This window comes from Melanerpes formicivorus, unplaced genomic scaffold, assembly GCF_026170545.1.
Source record: "Melanerpes formicivorus ecotype bairdi unplaced genomic scaffold, bMelFor1.0.p_v2 SCAF_2, whole genome shotgun sequence".
In the NCBI taxonomy this organism is placed as follows: domain Eukaryota; kingdom Metazoa; phylum Chordata; class Aves; order Piciformes; family Picidae; genus Melanerpes; species Melanerpes formicivorus.
In genome coordinates this window covers 27,468,105-27,489,114 of record NW_027142354.1, presented here as the reverse complement: position 1 = coordinate 27,489,114, position 21,010 = coordinate 27,468,105, and the positions used below count along the sequence as shown (strand labels likewise).

General features: G+C 40.2%; 1 protein-coding gene across 1 annotated transcript in view; it reads right to left on the bottom strand.

The window, feature by feature from the left end:
• Positions 1-21,010, bottom strand: part of DISC1 (DISC1 scaffold protein) — a 230,231-nt gene that overhangs the window by 14,886 nt on the left and 194,335 nt on the right. The window contains exons 11-12 of the mRNA XM_068147069.1: positions 11,773-12,013; positions 6,682-6,726 (exon numbers count right to left, since the gene is read on the bottom strand). Of these exons, the coding sequence (XP_068003170.1) occupies positions 6,682-6,726; positions 11,773-12,013 (286 nt within the window). The remainder of the gene's footprint in view (positions 1-6,681; positions 6,727-11,772; positions 12,014-21,010) is intronic.

Genomic DNA, 21,010 nt, shown 5'->3' with positions numbered 1-21,010 from the left:
TAATGTAAATGATAATCACACTGGCTGGATTTGTCTAGCTCTACTATGAAGATCCACAGTGGAAATTTTTTCCCTATTTACTGTGTCAGTGAATGTATGCAGCAAAACATGCCCTTTTAGACCTGCCCTCTCAACAAACTTCAAGTGAGCTGAAAGATGCTGGAGAGATAGCATTTAGATACCTGGTTGGCAAACAAGGTCCACGTTGCAAGTGTGACCTACCTCTAATGTGCACAGATCTTGAAAATCCAAGATAAAGCATAACTACAGCCTAAAATTCACAGAGTGCAGCTGGATGACTACACTTACTTGTGTACTGCTACATAACCTGATTTCAGAGAATTGTAAGACGGTTTGGGTTGGAATGGACCTTAAAAATCATCTAGTTCCAACTCCCCTCCCATGGACAGGGATAGTCTAGGAGACCAGGTTGCTTAACAGCCCATCCAACTTGGCCTTTGGCACTACTGCAGAGAAGACAGTCATAATCTCTCTAGGAAATTTGTTCCAGTGTCTCACTACATTCTTACTCTACCCCCAGTAAAGAATTATTATAGAATCACACAATTTAGTGTTTGACATTTTCTTTTCCATTTTAAAGTAAAAATTTATAGCTGAGTAGAGAGACGTTTCAGAACAGATGGAAGAAAGAGCCCAGCAAACTAGGCCCCAAGTCCCTAGGGCTCCAGGTGAACGCTTATTCTGTAGCAAAGGCATCTCACAGTGCTTTGCATCAGTACTAAACTGTACTTTCTGGTTCTAAGCTTTGGTTGGTACATTACCTGCCTCGGCAATTCCAGTATCCATGCATGGATAAACTGTTTTTGTACCTATGACAGCTGCCCTTTGGGTTGAAATGAAAAAATTTCTCCATAATTTAGACAAGTATCATCTCTCAGAAACTTACTTGCAGGCATGATGTGAAAAATGCAGAAGGGTCATAACACAAATTATGATTTTCCAGAATATATATACACACACACAGAGGCTCTCTGATTTGGGACTTATTAGAGCCCAGAGCACTAACTTCAGTTTAGCATCAGGAACAGATATAAATGAAATGGAAAAGAAAACCTACTGCTCTCTAAAATACACAAGAATATTCAACCAATTCCATAGCTTCTGCCCCAGGCTCTCATTTGAAAAAAAGTTCAATAACCCAGAGTAGTAGGAAAGATTTCTGTGTCCATGCCTAGTAATGCCGTGGGTAAGATTTTTATGTGACATTGGTCTGTGTAGGCAAGGAAATCACTGCCAGTGACACAAAAACTGTTCTTAACAGCTCCCAGATGGAAAGCTCCCCTTTACACTGAACAACCACCACCCTGAGGAGAGAGTGGACTCTGGCTCAACATGTTAATAAAATACAACTCTTTGAGCTTGTAAGTTATTTCTTAAGAATTTTTATAACTTGTTTGGTTATTTTTGTGCTAAGAGCATTTTTAGGAAGCAGCTATGAGAGACTGCAGGAGTCAGGAAAGATCTGAGATGCAATACCGCTTTATAGATTTTTCTGTAAACAGAAGATGAATCTGATTGGGATTTTTTTTTTTTCTTAAACCCCTTAAGCAGGTGAAAGTAGACCAAATGTGGTTGTGATTTGGTAACTGTGAAGTTCAGATTTGTCTGCCTTTTTCACACAAAGTGGAAATTCTGTTTCCCTGAGATGCAAGTCTGATGCAAGAAACAAGAATAACAGTGTTCCAGTTGATGCACATCTGGAGCACAGCATATTGAATTAAGAGCAGAGGGAATTACTTCCACTTTATTCTTCTGCATTTCATTTAATCTCTTTACAGGTTATTTTAGTCACCCTTGAGCATCGGCTCCTCAAAAGCATTACCCATGGAAACGTTTGATCAGCTTCTTCAGTGAAAACACCTTCTGTGCTGTCTTGGATCTAGTTTGGCAGTTTTATATAGAAGAATCAGTATTGTAGTAGCTAGGCTAATCTATCAGGGAGTAGAGTCACTATTATTCTTTGGTGATTGTGCTAAAAATCAGGATTCCCACACAAATCCTTAAAATTTATTCTTCCTACAGAAGAAACTTTGTAAAATGGTGTTGCCTTACTTCCAATCAGCAGTATCATAACTGAAATGAGACAAAAGCTTTAGATGACCTTCTGAAGAACTTCAAAGACAGATTTCTTTCATTTGCACTAAATGCTGTCTCTTCTATAATACTTAAAATCATTCAAAGTAACAGAAATAGCTCCAAAAAGTTGCCCTTACAGAAAGATACTTCACATTATGACACAAGGTTTAGAACAGTGACACTGGAATGGACTGCCCAGGGAGGTGGAGTCACTGTCCCTGGAGGTGTTTAAGGAAAGATTGGATGTGGCGGTGTTAGGTCATAGAATTATTGAGGCCGAGATCATCAAGTACAGCCTGTGATTTGGTGATATCCCATCTTGATTTCAGGCTATTCTTTCAATCCATCAAGAACATTTGGAACTCTAATCCAAACTGAAATTATGTTGACTGTCACAAACTCCTACCCTACCTCCTTTTCTTTAGGAAAAAAAACACACCGAAACAGAACACCAAAAAAAACCCACCCAGATCTTCCTTTTACTGATCCCCTGTGACTTCAAACTTCCTCTAAGAATTTTCAAAGAAGTTTGTTAATGATTTGGAGATTGATTTTCTTGGCTCCTATGCACTCAGACATTTAATGAGTCCATCTCACTTGCCTTGGGATCTTTTACTGTATTTGTCTCTCACTATCTTGCAGTGAACATTAAGAGCATTACATCTATGGATATAGTTTATCATTTTAAAAGACCAAAGCAAAACAAAAGAAACAAAAAAACAAAGCCCAAACACCCTCCGCAATCCTTTTGTTATTTTCTCAGTCATCTCTTTCTTATTAGAAGATATACAGGCTTTCTCTTACCTTATCTCTCAAGTTCCTTTGTCATTCTGCATGTCTTTTGTTTACTGTATTTAGTGTTTTCAGTGGTCATGCTGGTTCACTCTCACACTGTGTAACCCCTTTCATGCTCATTCCGATTAGGGGGCTGGAGCACCTCTCCTATGAGGACAGACTGAGGGAGTTGGGGCTATTCAGTCTGCAGAAGAGAAGGCTCTGAGAAGACCTAATTGTGGCCTTGCAGTATCGGAAGGGAGCCTATAAGAAAGCTTGGGAGAGACTTTTTAGGGTGTCAGGTAATGATAGGACTAGGGGGAATGGAAAAAAAATAATAGAAATGGATAGATTAAGACTGGATATTAGGAAGAAGTTCTTCACCATGAGGGTGGTGAGACACAGGAACAGGTTGCCCAGGGAGGTGGTGCAAGCCCCATCCCTGGAGGTTTTTAAGGCCAGGCTGGATGTGACTCTGGGCAACCTGATCTAGTGTGAGGTGTCCCTGCCCATGGCAGGCAGGTTAGAACTAGATGATCCTCGAGGTCCCTTCCAACTCTAACAATTCTATGATTCTATAATATTCTTGCCTTGTCCTTTCCAAATTTTTTTGAACTACTAACGAGTTACTGACGTAGCTAGTCAATCTGTTACTGTGTTTGCATTTTCCTGTATCAAAAGAATACAGTGCTGTACTATAAATATGAAGTCCTCCAACAGAATCTCATCCACTGTTCCCCTGACTTTTAGATGAGCTTTTCTTTCATGGAGGTGGTTATCTGCCTTTTCTCAAAAGAGGGTTCAAGGTTGCTTTCCAATTAGTTTTGCACTCTAACCTTATACTTACAGAACTGTTCCATCAGTCTTTCTGTACATTTAGGAGACTGCAGCATTACAACACACTCTTCAGATTCTCATATGCAACAGTTCAGGCATAGAGCTTTCCAAACAGTTGTTTTCCAACTCTCACCTACCTTCTCCCGACCATCATATGCTTTTCCCACATGCCCATTGCTTCCCCTTTCCTCCTCTGTAGGGATATGACAATACACGGAAGTGTTAAATGACTCATCTAAATTACAGCCCAACATTGGCAATTCCTTCCCTTGTGTATCTTCCACTACAGCTAGGAGGACAAGTTCTGCATGGGAATAGAATTTTCCACTGCCTTTGAGCACCCTGCTGTGGTCTGAGTAGCAGCAGTTTTCCCATACTCATCTGTAGTAGATTGAAGATCATTCCTGAGAGCAGGCTTCCTAAAATGAGTGCACTCTCCTGCACTGGCTCATTTAAACAAACTGGGACAATTCCAGTTCCTGCTGTGGGAGGATGAGGCTCTGTACTAACTTACCAACAAAAACCTCACACAGTGGGCCAAGACTTGGAAAAGAAATAAAAGCATCAAACTGTTTTCTGGTGTCCGTATCCTCATGTGCTATGAGCCACCATAGGTAGGATATCTTTTATAGGTGGTTCCTAGAAGCATTCACTCCCGTCTCTGCTCCCCAAACATTAACATGCAACAATCTGGAACGATTAATAGGGTGCCCTACTGCATACAGTGGGGAGACTGACAAGAGTGGATTAGGGAACCAGAACATCAAAAGAACACTGAGGCAAAGGCTTGACATGGTACAGGGTGCTGACAGTTTCAAAGAGCTTTTACAGAGCTGTCTACAAGTCAGTATCAATCCAGCTTTGGTAGAGCCTGGTTTTCTAGCAAACTTTCATTACCTTCATTTGTATCATTGCTCTTTATTCTCGTAATAGACTTTTCTCCTCCCCCTGAAAACGTCAAAATAGCAAAGTTCCTCTACTTGCAAGGATTCTAAAATATTAAGCTGCTAGTGAAAGCTTCTAGGGCACCATCCCTTTATGTGAGCTCTGCTGCAGTAGTAAACCCAGCACACACACATCATGCTCACATGCTCCGGGCACATCTGTTAAGCGAAAGAACGATGTCTTCAGTTAAGGGCTGGGCTGTTCTACAGCTTTCAGTGCACATCACTGCTGGACACAAGCATGCAGTTGTATCATCATTCGCTTTGGTTCAGAACATAAACCATTTTTAGTTTCCAGCAAATATTCCTCTGTTTTGGCAACTATCATTACCAACGTGCCCTTGGTATTTTGCCCTGCTGGCAGAAGGGATTTTCACTACTTTTATACTGTAGGATTACCTGCCCCTAATTCACATCATCTGTGGACACAAACATCTGAATAATTTTGCTTTAATTCACAGCGAAGTTCACTGATAAGAAAAGCTATTTGCTTTATTTTTTTTCTCCCCCAAAGTTTACCTTTATTTGCAGGGCTTCTTGGCTTTATTTATGCTGAAGTCAGGCAGCCCTAGGTGTGCTCGTGTCACAGTCTCCTTGTACACAATGTCAACAATCTGAGTTTGGTCTTGCAGTTAGAATATCTTTCCCAGAGCATTCCAGCTGCTCTGCAGTCTTTGGATTCATTGGTGGGAATCCAAAGAAATACCTCATTTGAATAGTTATCCCCAAATGTAAATTTTATTTATTTGTTTAATATTTGCTTGGCTGAACACTCGTCACTTAGACTTGACAAGTGGCATGTATGCTATTACGGAAGGTGAACTGGGGGTTACTTATCCATGTAATTAATATGCTGGCTGGACACAATTCTTGGATACTAAATTTCCTTAATATGCAAATTGCAAGCCAAGGCATAGGAATAGAAAATATGGACCAGAGTGAGCTCTTAGAAACATTGTAACTCCTCTTACACATCTATTACCTAAACTCTTAGTTTGTATATAGACATCTTTTCTATGTAAGCAGGTTACTCTCATAGAATATACATCTCTTGTTACTCAGTTAGCCTAGACTTTCTTAAACATATAGATAGATAGGATCTAACATTTTTATTTATGAACACAGTGTAAAATGGCAAATACCCAGTATTTTTATTCAGATTAAATTCTTACTACCCTGTATGCTGCTGCAGCATGCTTTTATACTTCAAAAGTAAATTCACATATATTTCTAGTACTACACAAAGAAACAAGCATTATAACTTTGTTCCATTCCTGAGCATCACTGCAGTGCTACAGCAAGACTGGCTAAGTATTACTGGTCCTAGTTTTCTGTCTTATTTATCCTGTTGTTGGCATGTGTTAAAAGCACTAGCACAGGATTTAACTATAAACTCCTTGAAATTCACACCCATTTTGCCACTATCTTCAATGGCAAAACAACAACAAAAAACCCAAAACAAAGCCCACTAGCTCTGCCTGTGTTGTTTTTTATTCTGGGTTAACACAGTCCACTCCCACAAGCCCCTCCTCACACAGAGACAGGAGGGAAATTCACACATAAAACTCTAGGCTGACATAAGGAAATTAATGAGCTGATCCAATGCACAATTACCTCTGCCTATTTGCAGAAACACTGCAAAAAACAGAAGCAGCAGCAGAAACCATCGACAAAAGAGTTCCCCCCACCCAAACACCCAACCCAACAGAAAAGACCAACATTCCAAACCAGGAAATCTGAAGCAGGAACTGGAATGGTAAGCCTCTCATGTTACAATCTGAACTTCAAGCCCCATGATACTTTGCTCCAGTCAGCAGTTTTATTTTGAAGCTGGCATGATGGCAGCATGGTAACTGAATAAACATCAGCAGATTCAGCTGAACCCATGACACTTTTCAAAGTGCTCACACAAATTGCTCTCTAACAATTTTTACCCAAAGGTAATACCTTAAAACCAATTGTCATTAGCTCTGAGACCCAGGAAAGCCTGTACAATATCACCACTTCATCCTGCCTAGAGAACACTTACCTCAGATAAATGACCCTCTGAGCCAAATGAGATGTCTTCTGTAACCTGTTAGAGACAAATTATTAAGTACACAGTAGATATATGCTATATAACCAGTAAGATTTCAATGCAACTTATAACAACCATATAGTTAAATAAGTTGAACAATTACATAACAACAACATAATTTTGCTTCACACACATTAAACTATTTCAATTGTATTTATAATGGACCAGTGGCAGCCACACAATGTTTAAAGCTAAGTTTGAATCCATTTTATTGAAGCCTGCCTTTGGCTTGCCTGTTAAAACCAACAAAGCATACAGCTTCTAAAACTGAAGGACTAAATATAGACGGAAACAAACTTTTCTACCAAGCTCTTAAGGAGCTATACATCATCGAGCTGTCTACACATTTCTCTTTTTTTTGGCACAAACCCTGTAAGTGATTTTGGGCAGGAGAAACAAGAGACCCCACTGATGTTCTGTACTGGTAACATGTGCCAACTATAGCCAGTTCCTCTTTCAAGATTTGTTTGATCTGTAAAGTCTATAAGAAATTGGCCAACATTTCATTGATTGGCTGAGAAGAAAAGAAATTCTATGTCAATATTATTGGAAAATCATTAATATTTATCACACACAACACTACTGACAATCTTAAAATAAACTAAGGCTGGGATATTGCTTTGATAGGGCAATAATGATTATCACAGATATGTATATATATACACACATAAAGTGCACAATCATTTCTCTGCCATATGGCTATTGTTATCTGAAAAGAGGTTGCTCAGGTTTCTTTTATCTGTAATACTAATTTTCTGACTATATTTTTACTGCAAAAGACACATAAGCATTAAGCTTACTGAGACGCTACAAACCCTAGCTAAAGAAGGAACATTTTTACCAGTAGATACTACCCAGCAGTATCACATGTGGTTAAGGGGCATCTTACTGCACAGCAATGTGTGCAACTGTACAACAATGACCTGATCACTGTGTACAAACCAGTTGCCTGTCACCACAGAAATCCTTTCCAGCTTGAATCAATACAAAATACAGTCAGATGCTGGCTTTCACTGATGCTTAAAGCCGACATTTAAAATGAAGATGCAATTCAAAGTTTCAAAATTATTTGTGAAGCTGACAAACACAATGTTGAATGAAAACTCATACAAAAACCACAGGTTATTTAGCTTTCTAATGGCTTTGTCCTTCACACACTGCACAGCTCTCTTCTGGACCACAGGCTATCTCAATATACAATAATGAGTTACAGCCTGCTGGCAGAGGTGGGTTTTGGTGCTTGTGGCCTCTAACTTCTGGAGAAGTTTGCATTGTATCCTCTCTTTACATTTCTATTAATGACAGACACCACACTATTATTTTTTTCATGATAGTTGACTTAGCATCACTTGGAATAATCAGTATCTTTTAAAAAAGTGAATCAAATGAAGGTTTTGCAATTAGAGAACATCTTCACAACACCAGAGTGCTCTACAAAATACCCCACAACATCATCCCAGATGGCAAAACTGAAGCATGCCAGAAAAGACAGCAGCCCTTATGCTTACCCCTCATTTCCATTTCTTTTATGGTGAAAAAGTAAGAGATAATCTACAGAGAACTCTGATTGGATAACTACCAAAATGCTGACTTACAAATACTACTCAATTTTGGGTTTTACCTTGTCACTTTAATCACCTCAATTTTCTTGAAATCTAGTAGGTGTTTCTTCCCTTCATAGTGATTAAGAGGAAGCACTGCCCAGCATGCCAGATAGCAGAAGAAGAAAAAAGGATAGGTCAGGAACTCAAGCCTGCAGGTGCACACACTCATGTTCATCAAGATACTTGGTGTTAGGCAGGTCCCAGCACACACACATCTCTCTTATTGGTTATTGTCAGTGTTTCTGGTATTATAAAAAGGTTTTGTTCCCACACACATTATCAACAAGCAAAAAAATAAAGCAAGACATCATAAGGAGTGGAACAAGTAGGAGTTAATGCCTGAAAAGAAATGAAATGTTACTGTATATTTTAGAAATCACCTAGATATCTAACTATGCATAATGGTCATAGCAATTTTCATCTCACTGGGCATAAAAGTGGCAGTCAGTTTAGAAATATGGAACATTTCTGGGATGACAACAAGAACTCATCTTTAATTCCTCAGAGACTTGGCAGAAAATTAAGCCAAATTAGTCACCAAAAGACAAACTATAACTGCAATGATAGGGTGCTCAAATTTCATCAAAATAGCTACCAGCTGGAAATACTTATATGAAAATTCAAGAATCTATAACAAATACACCAGACAACAAGCTGACTTTCATATGATTGAGGCTGTGGTCTATGACTTTGCTTCAGTACTTTTTAAAGTTACCATAACCTAATGAGTTATCCATAGTAACTCTGAGTATTACACAGGATGATTTTTGCTGGCCTCACATTTAGTTTTGACCCAAAAAATAGTAGTGATGTTTCAACAAGCTGAGCTGCCAAAGCCTATGATTGTCTTCCCCGATTAACTGTCAGTGTTACAAAGGAAATCTGATTTACTGGATTATTATGGGATGCCAGAATGTACCACATAAGCTGGCGGAAAAAATAGCCTACACTGTCTTAGAAAACACAGTTACGATGACTATAAAGTAACTGTTGACAGTTAATAAACCTTCACACATGACAGTGAAGTATCAGACATTTCAAAGAGCTTATATATCTTATACCAAAACATGTTACATTATATAATCTAGTGAGGATATTTAATTAAAATTGGCCCCACTGCAGTTCTTTCCATTTGTATATTATAAGAACATAAGAAACATAACAGTATTAATGTTTTTCTTCCTAATGAAACCTATGCAGTAAGATATGCAAATAAACTGTATTTATAATATACATCAGCAAACCCAACCCCTCCTCAAAAGTAAAACTTAGCCACATATGACAATAAATAACTGGAGAATTTAACTTATATCATTTCACCATAAAGTAAATCAATCAGGCAGGAATGAAGCGTGTCTGGTTGATTCTGTGATGTTGTGTTATTACCCTTTGTTGCACTGTTTTAAAGCAAGTAATTCAGTAACCTCCAAATACAAGGAACACCACTCCTTGCTTCTGTTTCAGCAATCAATAGGTCTAGAAATTCCCCAATGGGGAACAGGGGTGACAGCTGAAGAGAATAGTCATTCCAGAAACATGGCAACCTCATCAAGCTACTCCTCTCACAGGGACACCACAGCCTTGTTGAATAGCATCAAGCTAAGTATTTTGACAAATATGTGTTTTCCTATTAGGTATCCCCACTTGCTGTTAAACGACTCTAAGGTTTACTGCTAATGGACAACAGTAAGTTTTTCTATGAAAGTTTCATGAATGGCTATGCTAGAGACTAAAAGCTACTTCCCCCCCCCCCCCAAACATTAAAGCACAAAAATTCAATACCATATAACTGAGCATAAGTGTTTCAGAAGTGATTCATCTTTCAACTAAGTCCATTTACAAATCAAGACACTTTCTCTGCACTTCAACATATTCAAAACTGGAACTTGGTGTGATTTTAACTAATGTCTCAGAGGTTTATTGGTAGGCTTTTATATTCTGCCTTGTGATGAACTAATAAGAGGAAATGTTAAGCTATAGCTTTCCTCTAAAAGTTTAGATACTGCCTGTCATTCCTACTAAGATCCCTACCATTTCTGCTACCTAAGGCATACTCATTTATGTAAAGCTCCTATACCCCACAACAAGGGAAAAAACCCAGCTCCTGAAAGTATAAAAGCAGAAGGACCAACCCTAATTCCAGAAGCATAATATGATCTACATGTTGGGGAGGTTATGTTTGCAACGGGTTGCAGTCATCACCGACACGTAACTTTGCCACAGCCATCAAAGCTGCAGCAGCACTGTAGGAGAGGGGGACTAGTTGAGTAAACTGTGATAAAACACAGCTGTGTTGCTCAGAGCCTTCTAAAAGCTGGAAAAATGAATGAATGTTCTTATACTAACAACCTGCTGCTTTTTTTTCTTTCAAGTTTGTCAGTCCTAGGAGAGCTGTGGGAATAGATGCAGGAACACCTCCACTAGTCCTTTACTGATGGGCATTTTCAAGTTTGCTTTTATACATTAGCTTCTGAAGGGATTTTGGCACATTCTCAAAATGGAGTTTGTTCAAGATACCAGCACAGGTCAGATCCTGGGCAAAGGCATTTATACCACAAAATTTAAGCACCTAGATGAAGAGCCAAAGTCAGAAAGATTGTGTCCCTAAATTAAACCAAATCAAAACCAAATTTTACTGAGAAGAAATTTCACAGTAAGCGAAGGGTCTGCTTTCTACTAAATCTCAAGCAGTATAAATGCAAAATCAGGCATCAGCTTTCAAGATAATGAACAGCTTAATGGCTCTTAGTATCAGGTGCAATTAAGCACACAATTTTTTTGAGTCAAATTCCAAGGTAATAAAATGGACAATTCTTGTTAGAAGGCTCTTTTGCCACAGCGGTGCTGTTTGGTGATGAAACTTTTTAAACAGCTTGTTTACCTTGGCAGTGTAGTTAAAAGACTATCAAATAGCTGTACACTTTTCAAGCAAGGCTGATATTCCAGAGCAGGACACGAAAATGTGAAGGAAGTTTGCCAAACCATTTAAGCCCCATTAATTTTTCGTCCTTTTAGTATTTGTGGGATGCTTGAAACCTACCAGCATCTGAGCTAGGAAACCTTTGACCATTTCTCTAGGGAAGGAAATCTTACTCTCCACTTCAGCTGATACAGATTCATGTTAACAAGTCAGCAGAACTCAGAATGAAACTCAGTGAGATGAGGAACAGCTGATCATTTGTGTTTTTCCCTTAAATTCTGATGTAAATTCTGTATTTATTGCCTGAAAAAAACCGCACATTTTAGACTGATGATGAAAGGAAAATAGCTGAAGGGCTTCTGAGAAGCTAAAAAGCTATTTTATTCATGTCCCAGATTGGAGGCCAGAAGTTCAGTTCATACTTAACCTGCCCTGCTGACCTGTCACCCAAATTCAACTCCTGTCAAAAGGAAAACAAGCACTATCCCTTGAAATATAACTGTAGAATATTTCAGATACCTCTTTAAGCTCACTGTGCTTGGTGCAGGGAAGAATGTCCCATTCCATGTCCTTTGAAAAGTGATCTTTGCTTTTTTCAGAATCAGATGGGCCATCAGCAGTCATCTCAATCTCATCCATTTCCTTCTCCTCCTCCTCAGAAGTACAGCAACTGGTTTCTTTCAGTTGAAACCCTTGGATCAACAGCTGACAGGCCTCCAAGTCAGCTTCCCACACTCTTTGTAGCAGCTGGCTCCCACAGCTGAAACAAAAGCCAAATGAAATTAAAATTGCTGTTCAGGGAGAATAATTGCTATTTCAAGTAACTTTTGGGGTAACTGTTTATTATTAGAACCACAACACCACCACAACAACAGCATCTCAAATATTTCCATAGGCACAGCACAAGCTATGTTAAACTGAAAAGCAGTAAAATTGTGTCCCTATTACAAAGCCAATGTCATAAAAAAATCTTTGTTGCTTCCAACTCTACAGTGTACGGTGACTACCTGTGACTTTCTCTTGAATGGACAAAAGTCCAGGGATGTTGTGATTGCAACTACAGCTTCCTTCGTACTATCAGATAGACATTTCATACTAAAAGCAACTTCGCTGTATAACATAATAAACATCTTCCCCTGCTTACATCTTCCCCTGAAAGCATTGCTCGAGGTGATAAGAACTTCTAACAACACGTAGTGTTGTGGTTTAAGCTTTTCATGGAGCCCAAAAGCCCAAGGGAACAGATTGAGGTTGCCTCCCCTCTCCCTCTTTCCCAGTAGGGAAAGAAAATTGGGCAGCAGCAGAAGAGAGAGGTAAAACAATGAAAGAACAGTCTTGCATCAAAGTAAAAAGGTAAGTTTAACAAAACCTAAAAGGTATTTAAGTAAAGGGGAGGTTACAAAGGTATAAGGAAAAGGAATAAACAAAAATATCTAAAAAACCAGACACAGCTGACAAAGGATTCTCTGGATGGAAGATGGATTCTCCTTGGATGCAGTCCCCTTAGACACTGAATATTGGAATTGCTCTGCTTGGAAGAGATGTGGTCACATCTCCATTAAAGGTATGACACATACATACTGTATCTAAGGAACCAAAAAATTCAGTTGTCTTCTAAACTAGGACAAATAGAATAAACCAGGTTGGAAGAGACCTTCAAAATCATTGTGTCCAACCTATCATCCAATCCACCTAATCAACTAAACCATGCAACCAAGCACCCCATCAAGTCTCCTCCTAAACACCTCCAACAATGACAACTCCACCACGTCCCCAGGCAGCCCATTCCAATGGGCAATCACTCTCTCTGTATAGAACTTCTTCCTAACATCCAACCTAAACCTCCCCTGGCACATCTTGAGACTGTGTCTTCTTGTTCTGGTGCTGGCTGCCTGGGAGAAGCCACCAGCCCCCACCCAGCTACAACCTACCTTCAGGTAGTTGTAGACAGCAATAAGGTCACCCCTGAGTCTCCTCTTCTCCAGGCTAAGCAACCCCAGCTCCCTCAGTCTCTCCTCATAGGGCTTGTGTTCCAAACTCCTCACCAAATTTGTTGCCCTTCTCTGGACTCATTCCAGCAAGTCAACATCCTTCCTAAACTGAGGGGCCCAGAACTGGACACAGTACTCGAGGTGTGGCCTAACCAGTGCAGTGTACGAGGCGGAATGACCTCCCTGCTCCTGCTGGCCACACTGTTCCTGATGCAGGCCAGGATGCCATTGGCCCTCTTGGCTGCCTGGGCACACTGCAGGCTCATGTTCAGCCTACCATCGACCAGCACCCCCAGGTCCCTCTCTGCCTGGCTGCTCTCCAGCCATTCCAACCCCAGCCTGTAGCACTGCATGGGGTTGTTGTGGCCAAAATGCAGAACCTGGCACTCAGACTTGTTAAATGCCATCCTGTTGGACTCTGCCCATCTGTCCAGCCTGTCGAGGTCTCTCTGCAGAGCCTCTCTACCCTCCAGCAGATCAACTCCTGCCCCCAGCTTGGTGTCATCCACAAATTTACTGATGATAGACTCAATGCCCTCATCCAGATCATCAATAAAGATGTTAAAGAGCACAGGGCCCAGCACTGATCCTTGGGGCACACCACTAGTGACTGGCTGCCAGCTGGATGTGGCACCATGCACCACCACTCTCTGGGCTTGGCCCTCCAGCCAGTTCCTAACCCAGCACAGAGTGCTCCCATCCAAGCCATGAGCTGACAGCTCAGCTAGGAGTTTGCTGTGTGGGACAGTGTCAAAGGCCCTGCTGAAGTCTAGGCAGGCTACATCCACAGCCTTCCCCACATCCACCAGGCAGTCACCTGATCATAGAAGGAGATCAGGTTGGTCAGGCAGGACCTGCCCTTCCTAAATCCATGCTGGCTGGGCCTGATCCCTTGGCTATCCTGTAAGTGTTGTGTGATTGCACTCAAGATGACCTGTTCCATAATCTTGCCGGGCACTGAGGTCAGTGGCAAAGCCTGAGATAGGACTAGGATAGAGCTGATTCCGGCAATACACACTTCCAGACAGATTTAAATGCTCATATCCAATAACCACAATATTTTTTCCCACAGTTCTTTTCAAATTCTATCATTTACTAAAAATTGCTTACCATTACAAAATGACTCAAAAAAGACTATTTGATTTTAACTTCTGACTGAATTAAATACATGCTTATCTTTTATTCTAAATGAAGGATAAAGGAGTTGCACTGAACACAATGAATTTATTAATCCAACAACAGTGCATTTTTAACAAAACTCTACAACATATGAAACTGCAGAATTAATATAGCAACATTTTAAGACAGAGTAAAACAAAGCTGCAGAAGCTAAGCTATATGATCTATATCAGTATACATGTTTATTGAAGGCAGAATGATACATACAGTGCAAAAATTCTCCAAGGAGTTCAGACTGTAACTAATTAGAGAAAAAAAAAAAAAAATCTTCCCTTCATACACTTCTGTGTTCCACACAGGTAGCACTTCCCCTACCAAGCCAGAAAAATAAAACACCCCTCGCTGTTTCTCTACTTGTCAGTCTCATTATCATGGTTTCACAGTTAAAACATTTCCCTGCAGACAAACATAAGCCCATTTACTAGTTTTTTTCCCCAAAAAAAGTTCGTTTGCAGCTATATATGGCTTATTGTTAGAGGCTCATAAAACACACCTGAGACTTTAATCATAATTTCCAGTGGATAGCTTGTTTGGGCTATTCAATTTAATGAAGAGCTCTATTGACAAAACTAGGGCAGAGATAGTGATTTATGTGGAGAAGATTAATGGCATATATAACAGTACAGCATAACAGTACCTGGGCTGCTGACACTCAGTCATCACTCAGCTCATTGGTCAACATGTTTTTGATCACGCTTAAGTTTTATGCTCATTTTAGTAGTCAGCAATTACACAGCGTACTGCTAATAGCTTGCTTTTATTTTAATGACATCCTTGGCTTATCATTGTACGTTTTAAAAAAGCTATTGTATGTTGAATTAAGATACTAAGACGTTACACTGAACTTTTCAACTGAAATCAGTGAATGCACATATACTTGCACACTCTGAACAAGCCTATGCCAAATGATCCTGCTTTTTTTCAATCTGCGTTCCCAGATTCAGTGCATAGAGATATTCAAATGCACTTTTGAATGAAAAATACTTGATAGCTGCAAATAGCTGATACATGCCAAATAATTATTACTAAATATTTTGTTCCCAGACGTAACAGTTTAGTGCAAGGGCTAACCTGCCTGCTTCCTCACCCTCACTTACGTGTTAAGAGGGACACACAAAACTCAGGGCTGAAATAGAGGTAAGAGTTTAATACAACATGAAATATCATAGGCACAGTGCATAATTACCCTAGCTAATAATCTAAAAATACAATGTATTTTCCTAGCCTATTTGCAGAAGAAATGAGGTGAAATACAGGGGAAAATCAGCATAAAATAGAAAAACCAAAACCAGCAGCTATCCAACTCCCATTCTTTCCACTGCCATGCCTGCAGAAAAAGAGCCAACACCCAAGGTGCTGGAACCAAGAAGCAGCATCCAGAACAGGAAGCCTCCCATGTTGCAGTCTGAACTTCAAGACCCATAATACTTTGCTCCAGTTAGCACTTCAACTTTTTTTGAAGCTGGCATGGTATGAATAACAGCAGCAGTTCAATTCAATCCATGACACCAGCATACAAAAATCTTTAGCTTTTTATCAGGTGTAAAATCAAGCTCAACTGAATTTCAGAATTTATTGGTGTTCAGTTCACACTAAAGCTGCATTTGTAGCCTCCATGAAGCCAAAAGTATGTGGATACTTGTACTGAACACAGTAAGTTTTTCAGGTATGCAACTTTTCAAAGTGATGGATAGAAATAACATCATATTTTATGTTATTCCTAAATGTATAAATGTTTTATGATGTATCTGTCCCTGGGTGTTACATGTCTGTCTGTACATTAGTATCAAAGTGGCAGATGTGGCAAGTTCAGTGGAAGTGCTAGGAACAGCTACTTATGTATATCCAGCAACAAAGCATACCTTAATCACCTACTGATTGGGAACTTCCAAGTGCCATAGCGCTCATGAGTCAAATGTGCCAAGCATTGCACAAAGAGATTACAATGATGCCCCTTTTCTCAGAAAGGCTTTTAAGATTAAAAATAGCAATAGCAGCTAGGATACAGACAAGAACATTCAAAGAATCACTGAGGCAACAGTGGACTGAACATGCACAGTCATTACAAGAGTCTTACTGGTTACAGTTTAACAAACATCTCTCTTACGAGGAACGGCTGAGATACCTGGGGCTGTTCAGCCTGGAGAAGGGAGATGATCAGTGTTTACAAATACATTAAGGGTGGGTGTCAAGAAGATGAGGCCAGTCTCTCTTCACTGGTGCCCAGTGATAGGACAAGGGGCAATGGATGCAAACTGAGACACAAAGTTCTGCATCAAGATGAGGAAAAATTACTTTACTGTGAAGGTGATAGAGCACTGGAATTGGCTGCCCAGAGGGATTGCAGAAGCTCCTTCTCTGGAGACTTTCAAACTCAGCCTGGATGCATTCACAGATTGCATTGGAAGGGACCCTCAAAGATCATCTTGTCCAACCCTCCTGCAGTCAGCAGGGACACCTCCAACCAGACTGGGCCACATCAAGTGTGATCTTGAATGTTGCCAGGGACAGAGCCTCAACCACATCTCTGGACAACCCGTTCCAGTATTTTAGAACTCTCACCGTAAAGAACTTCCCATTTATGTTCAACCTAAATCTACCCTGCTCTTGTTTAAAGCCATATTGCATTGGAAAATTTGTAAAAAAAACCATTTGCAGGCAAATTAAAGTGTAATGCATTAAAAAAAAAAAAGAGTAGATGTAGTGGTAATAAGATGTTACCTATTAAGCAACATCTCATTTTCTGATCAGTGTCCATCTATAGTTAACAGAAATCCTGTGTGGTCTGCCCTAGGTGATCCTGCTTTGGCAGGGGGCTTAGACTAGATGATCGCCAAAGGTCCCTTCCAACCCCTACCATTCTGTGATTCTGTAATTAAGCTAATTACTGTCAAGCACTCTGAAGTATCACAGTGTTATGTGCATTTTAAGGACTTGAAGAACACAAATGAAACAAGTCAGTAGATATCTAAGATCTCCTTACACGAAAGAAAGGATAAAGACAGTAAAAGATTTGGAGCAACCTTGACATTGAAGGTTAGTAGTTAAGTTTGATGTGACAAGACCAAACCCACAAAAATTGTCATTGCAGTGGCAACAGCATTTTGAATGGATGAGAGTAGGGCAAGACTGCTTTCGTCAAATCAGAGCCAGGGAAAAAAGTGAGACACAAGACCCAACACCAGTAATTTTTTAACTGGATGGATAGCTGAGACAGGTCTTATCTCAAGGATACTAAGCAGAAAGGATCTACAAGAGCAGGCCTAAGTTGACTTGAAGAATGGCTGAGACGTCCACAGCAACATAAAAGGACATAGGAGGGAGAATACTGGATTAGGTCAAGTTGATGATTATGAAAGAGCTGTCAGAGAAACAGATGTTTATGGAAAGGAAAAAATTAATGCGAATCACAGAGGTGTACCCTTTAGCACTCTTCAGAAAGTGGCAGTTGAAATTGTAATCATAGCTGCCTTTACTAAGTCTCAAATGTTTTTCTAGGATAGGGGGCCTACAGGAAGGCTGGGGAAGGACTTCTCAGGATCTCAGGTAGTGATAGGACTAGAGGGAATGGAATGAAGCTGGAGGTGGGGAGATTCAGGCTAGATGTGAGGAGGAGGTTCTTCACCATGAGAGTGGTGAAACCCTGGAATGTGTTGTCCAGGGAGGTGGTTGAGGCCCCGTCCCTGGAGGTGTTTAAGAGCAGGCTGGATGAGGCTCTGTCCAGCCTGATCTAGTGTGGGGTGTCCCTGCCCATGGCAGGGGGGTTGGAACTAGGTGATCCATGTGGTCCCTTCCAACCCTGAATGAAACTATGAAGAAACACTGGACACCAGAGGGTACAAGAAAACTAGAGGATATCTTCAATGTACACATAATGTTGGGTGAAATTCATGTTGAGACTCATATCCAGCAAGGATTCTATTTCTTTTCTTGAAAGTCCAAAGAACATTGGTCCTCTCTTTTTACAAGATTCTCAGACACCAGTGGGTGCTCTCTATGTGGCTCTAAGTGCAACATTATTCTAAAGCTATTTATAGCACTAACTGAAACTACAAGAGTATGACTTTCCTATTGAGGGTTCTGCATATAGAGAAAAGGCACATTCAGTTCCTGAACATTATAGCCTAAATGAAAACATACCCATGTAAAAATAGCCAAAGATTTTGTATGAAATTCTATTAAAAAACAAAACAAAACAACACCCAACCACATAGTCCCTCTGAATCTCTTCAAAAGCAAATCGGAAACAATGCACAGAGATGTCATTACTTGTTAGTCTCATCATCTCTGGTTTTTAGGAATACCCCTTGGTGAGTGAATTAAGTGATTTGTATCACCCTGAGAACAACACTCTGTGTTGATAAATGACATTGATTATTTTAGTGGAAATCCCTGCAAGATGCCAGGAGCTTGAGACTGAAGCTAAACGGCTATATGATAAGTCATATAGTGTGTGTGTATATATAGTCATCTATTTAGAAACTGCATAAACAAAGCAAATTTATGAGAGGAAATTTATTATCCCTAAGAAGGATACTCAGCTTCTTTCTAATAGGTGAGCCACACTGAAGTACAGATTCAAGAAAGCTTGTACTTACCTTTTCCCAGTAACATGTGTTAACAATGCATTCACTGACCCTTAAAGTGGTTTTCTCTGACAAGAAAGCAAATGAAATGCAACAAAAATAGTCTGGCAGGAACAACAGGGATTTTCATCACACCAGTTAAAATAACTGCAAAGTTGTGAGGCTTGCAGGAAAAGGCAATACAGCTGAAAAGACTTTGTTCTTTATTGAACTATTGTACAAACTAGGGAAAGTTTCTCTGCATTTTGGTCACTTGTTTCTATATATTCTTTGCACCATGGGGAAAGAACTAGCTCCTCTTACACTACATTTAGTTATGTCTTTGCAGCTTTTTAAGGCAAAAGCCATGCAGTGAACAAAGGAGTCCAGTGAAGCATAGAGTGATGACAGAAAGCAACCATAATTTTTTACCGTTAGCAGAAATTTATCCTTCTAATTTGGTTTATCATGTTAATTTACAATCATGCATTAATAGCCCTTGTTATATTTAACAGGTATTAATTACTTCAGGAACATGTTTTGCTTCTCTTCATTAAAAAAAAAATCCAACCTGTTAAGTTCTTGATCTTAACCTCACCTGTTATATTTTAAAAGGTCTACCATGAGTCTGCTGAACAAACCAAGGATTACAATGTTCCCACCAGTGGGTCACATGAGGCCTTAAGGAGAAGGAGGTACATAACTCTTTTCCCTGGCTGGCTGATGTGCAATGGCAGACTGACAAGGGAGAAGGTATAGGTAAGGCTAATCAGATCATAGGTCTCTGCTGATGAACCTAAGAAAGATACAGGAAAAGGGACAAAGAAAACCTGCACTCTGCCCTAACAATATTTTCTACCCATCCCCCCTTGTTCTGTGCACTAGGAATTCACTTTTTCTAAATATCTGAAATTAAACCCTTCTGTTTTTCACTTGTTTTAAGTCTCTCTAATCCTGTAAGACCCTTCATACAACTTCAATTACACAACCCAATTCCTTGCACTGTCTCCTCTCTCCCATCTCCTCAGCAGCTGAAAGTCTTATCACCTGACTTCATACTGTTCCCATCATGTAGTCGCATCCCAGTGCGGAAGACATTCTTCCAACTCTTATTTCAAAACTCACTGGGACCACTTGTTCGCTGTTCAGCTCTGTCATCGCATTTCTCCATATAAAAACAAGACTCAGTCTGACAAGGTCAAAACTCCACACTCCCTTGTCAGATGACAACTCACGCTAACCTTGGAGACTAGCTAGAACTTCTAGCCAAAGTTGGAACCTTACAGTACTTTTCTTTGGCACAAGCAATTTACTTCTCTGACCTTGCCTTTTCCTTATAAAACATAAAATAAGATCTAGAGAATAAGTAGCTAACCCTCTTCAAAAGGGAATGTTTTACCTTCTGGACCAGAGCCACAAGAGCCCAGGAAAGCAGTCCTCACAACTCCCATCTAACTTAATAACAATATAAACAACCAGGTTGGAAGAGACCTTCAAGATCATGTCCAACCCATCAACCAATCCAACCCACCTAAACAACTAAACCATGGCACCAAGCACCCCATCAAGTCTCCTCCTGAACACCTCCAATGACATTTTTAATACATAAAAATTTTGTTCTGGGATGACTCAAGTCTCAAGCTGCGCCAGGGGAGGTTCAGACTCGAGGTGAGGAGGAAGTTCTTCACCGAGCGAGTCATTCGACATTGGAATGGGTTGCCCAGGGAGGTGGTTGAGTCATCGACCCTGGAGGCGTTCAAGGGGAGATTGGACGTGGCACTTGGTGCCATGGTCTAGTCATGGGGTCTGCGGTGTCAGGTTGGACTCGATGATCCCCGAGGTCCTTTCCAACCTAAGTGATACTGTGATACTGTGACTCTTCTGATATCTAAATATTCCGCACAACAGTCCTATCCAAAAGACATCCTAGCCCACACAGACAGGACGAACAGGAGTTGGGGCTGTTCAGACTGGAGAAGAGAAGGCTCCGAGTTGACCTAATTGTGGCCTTGCAGTATCTGA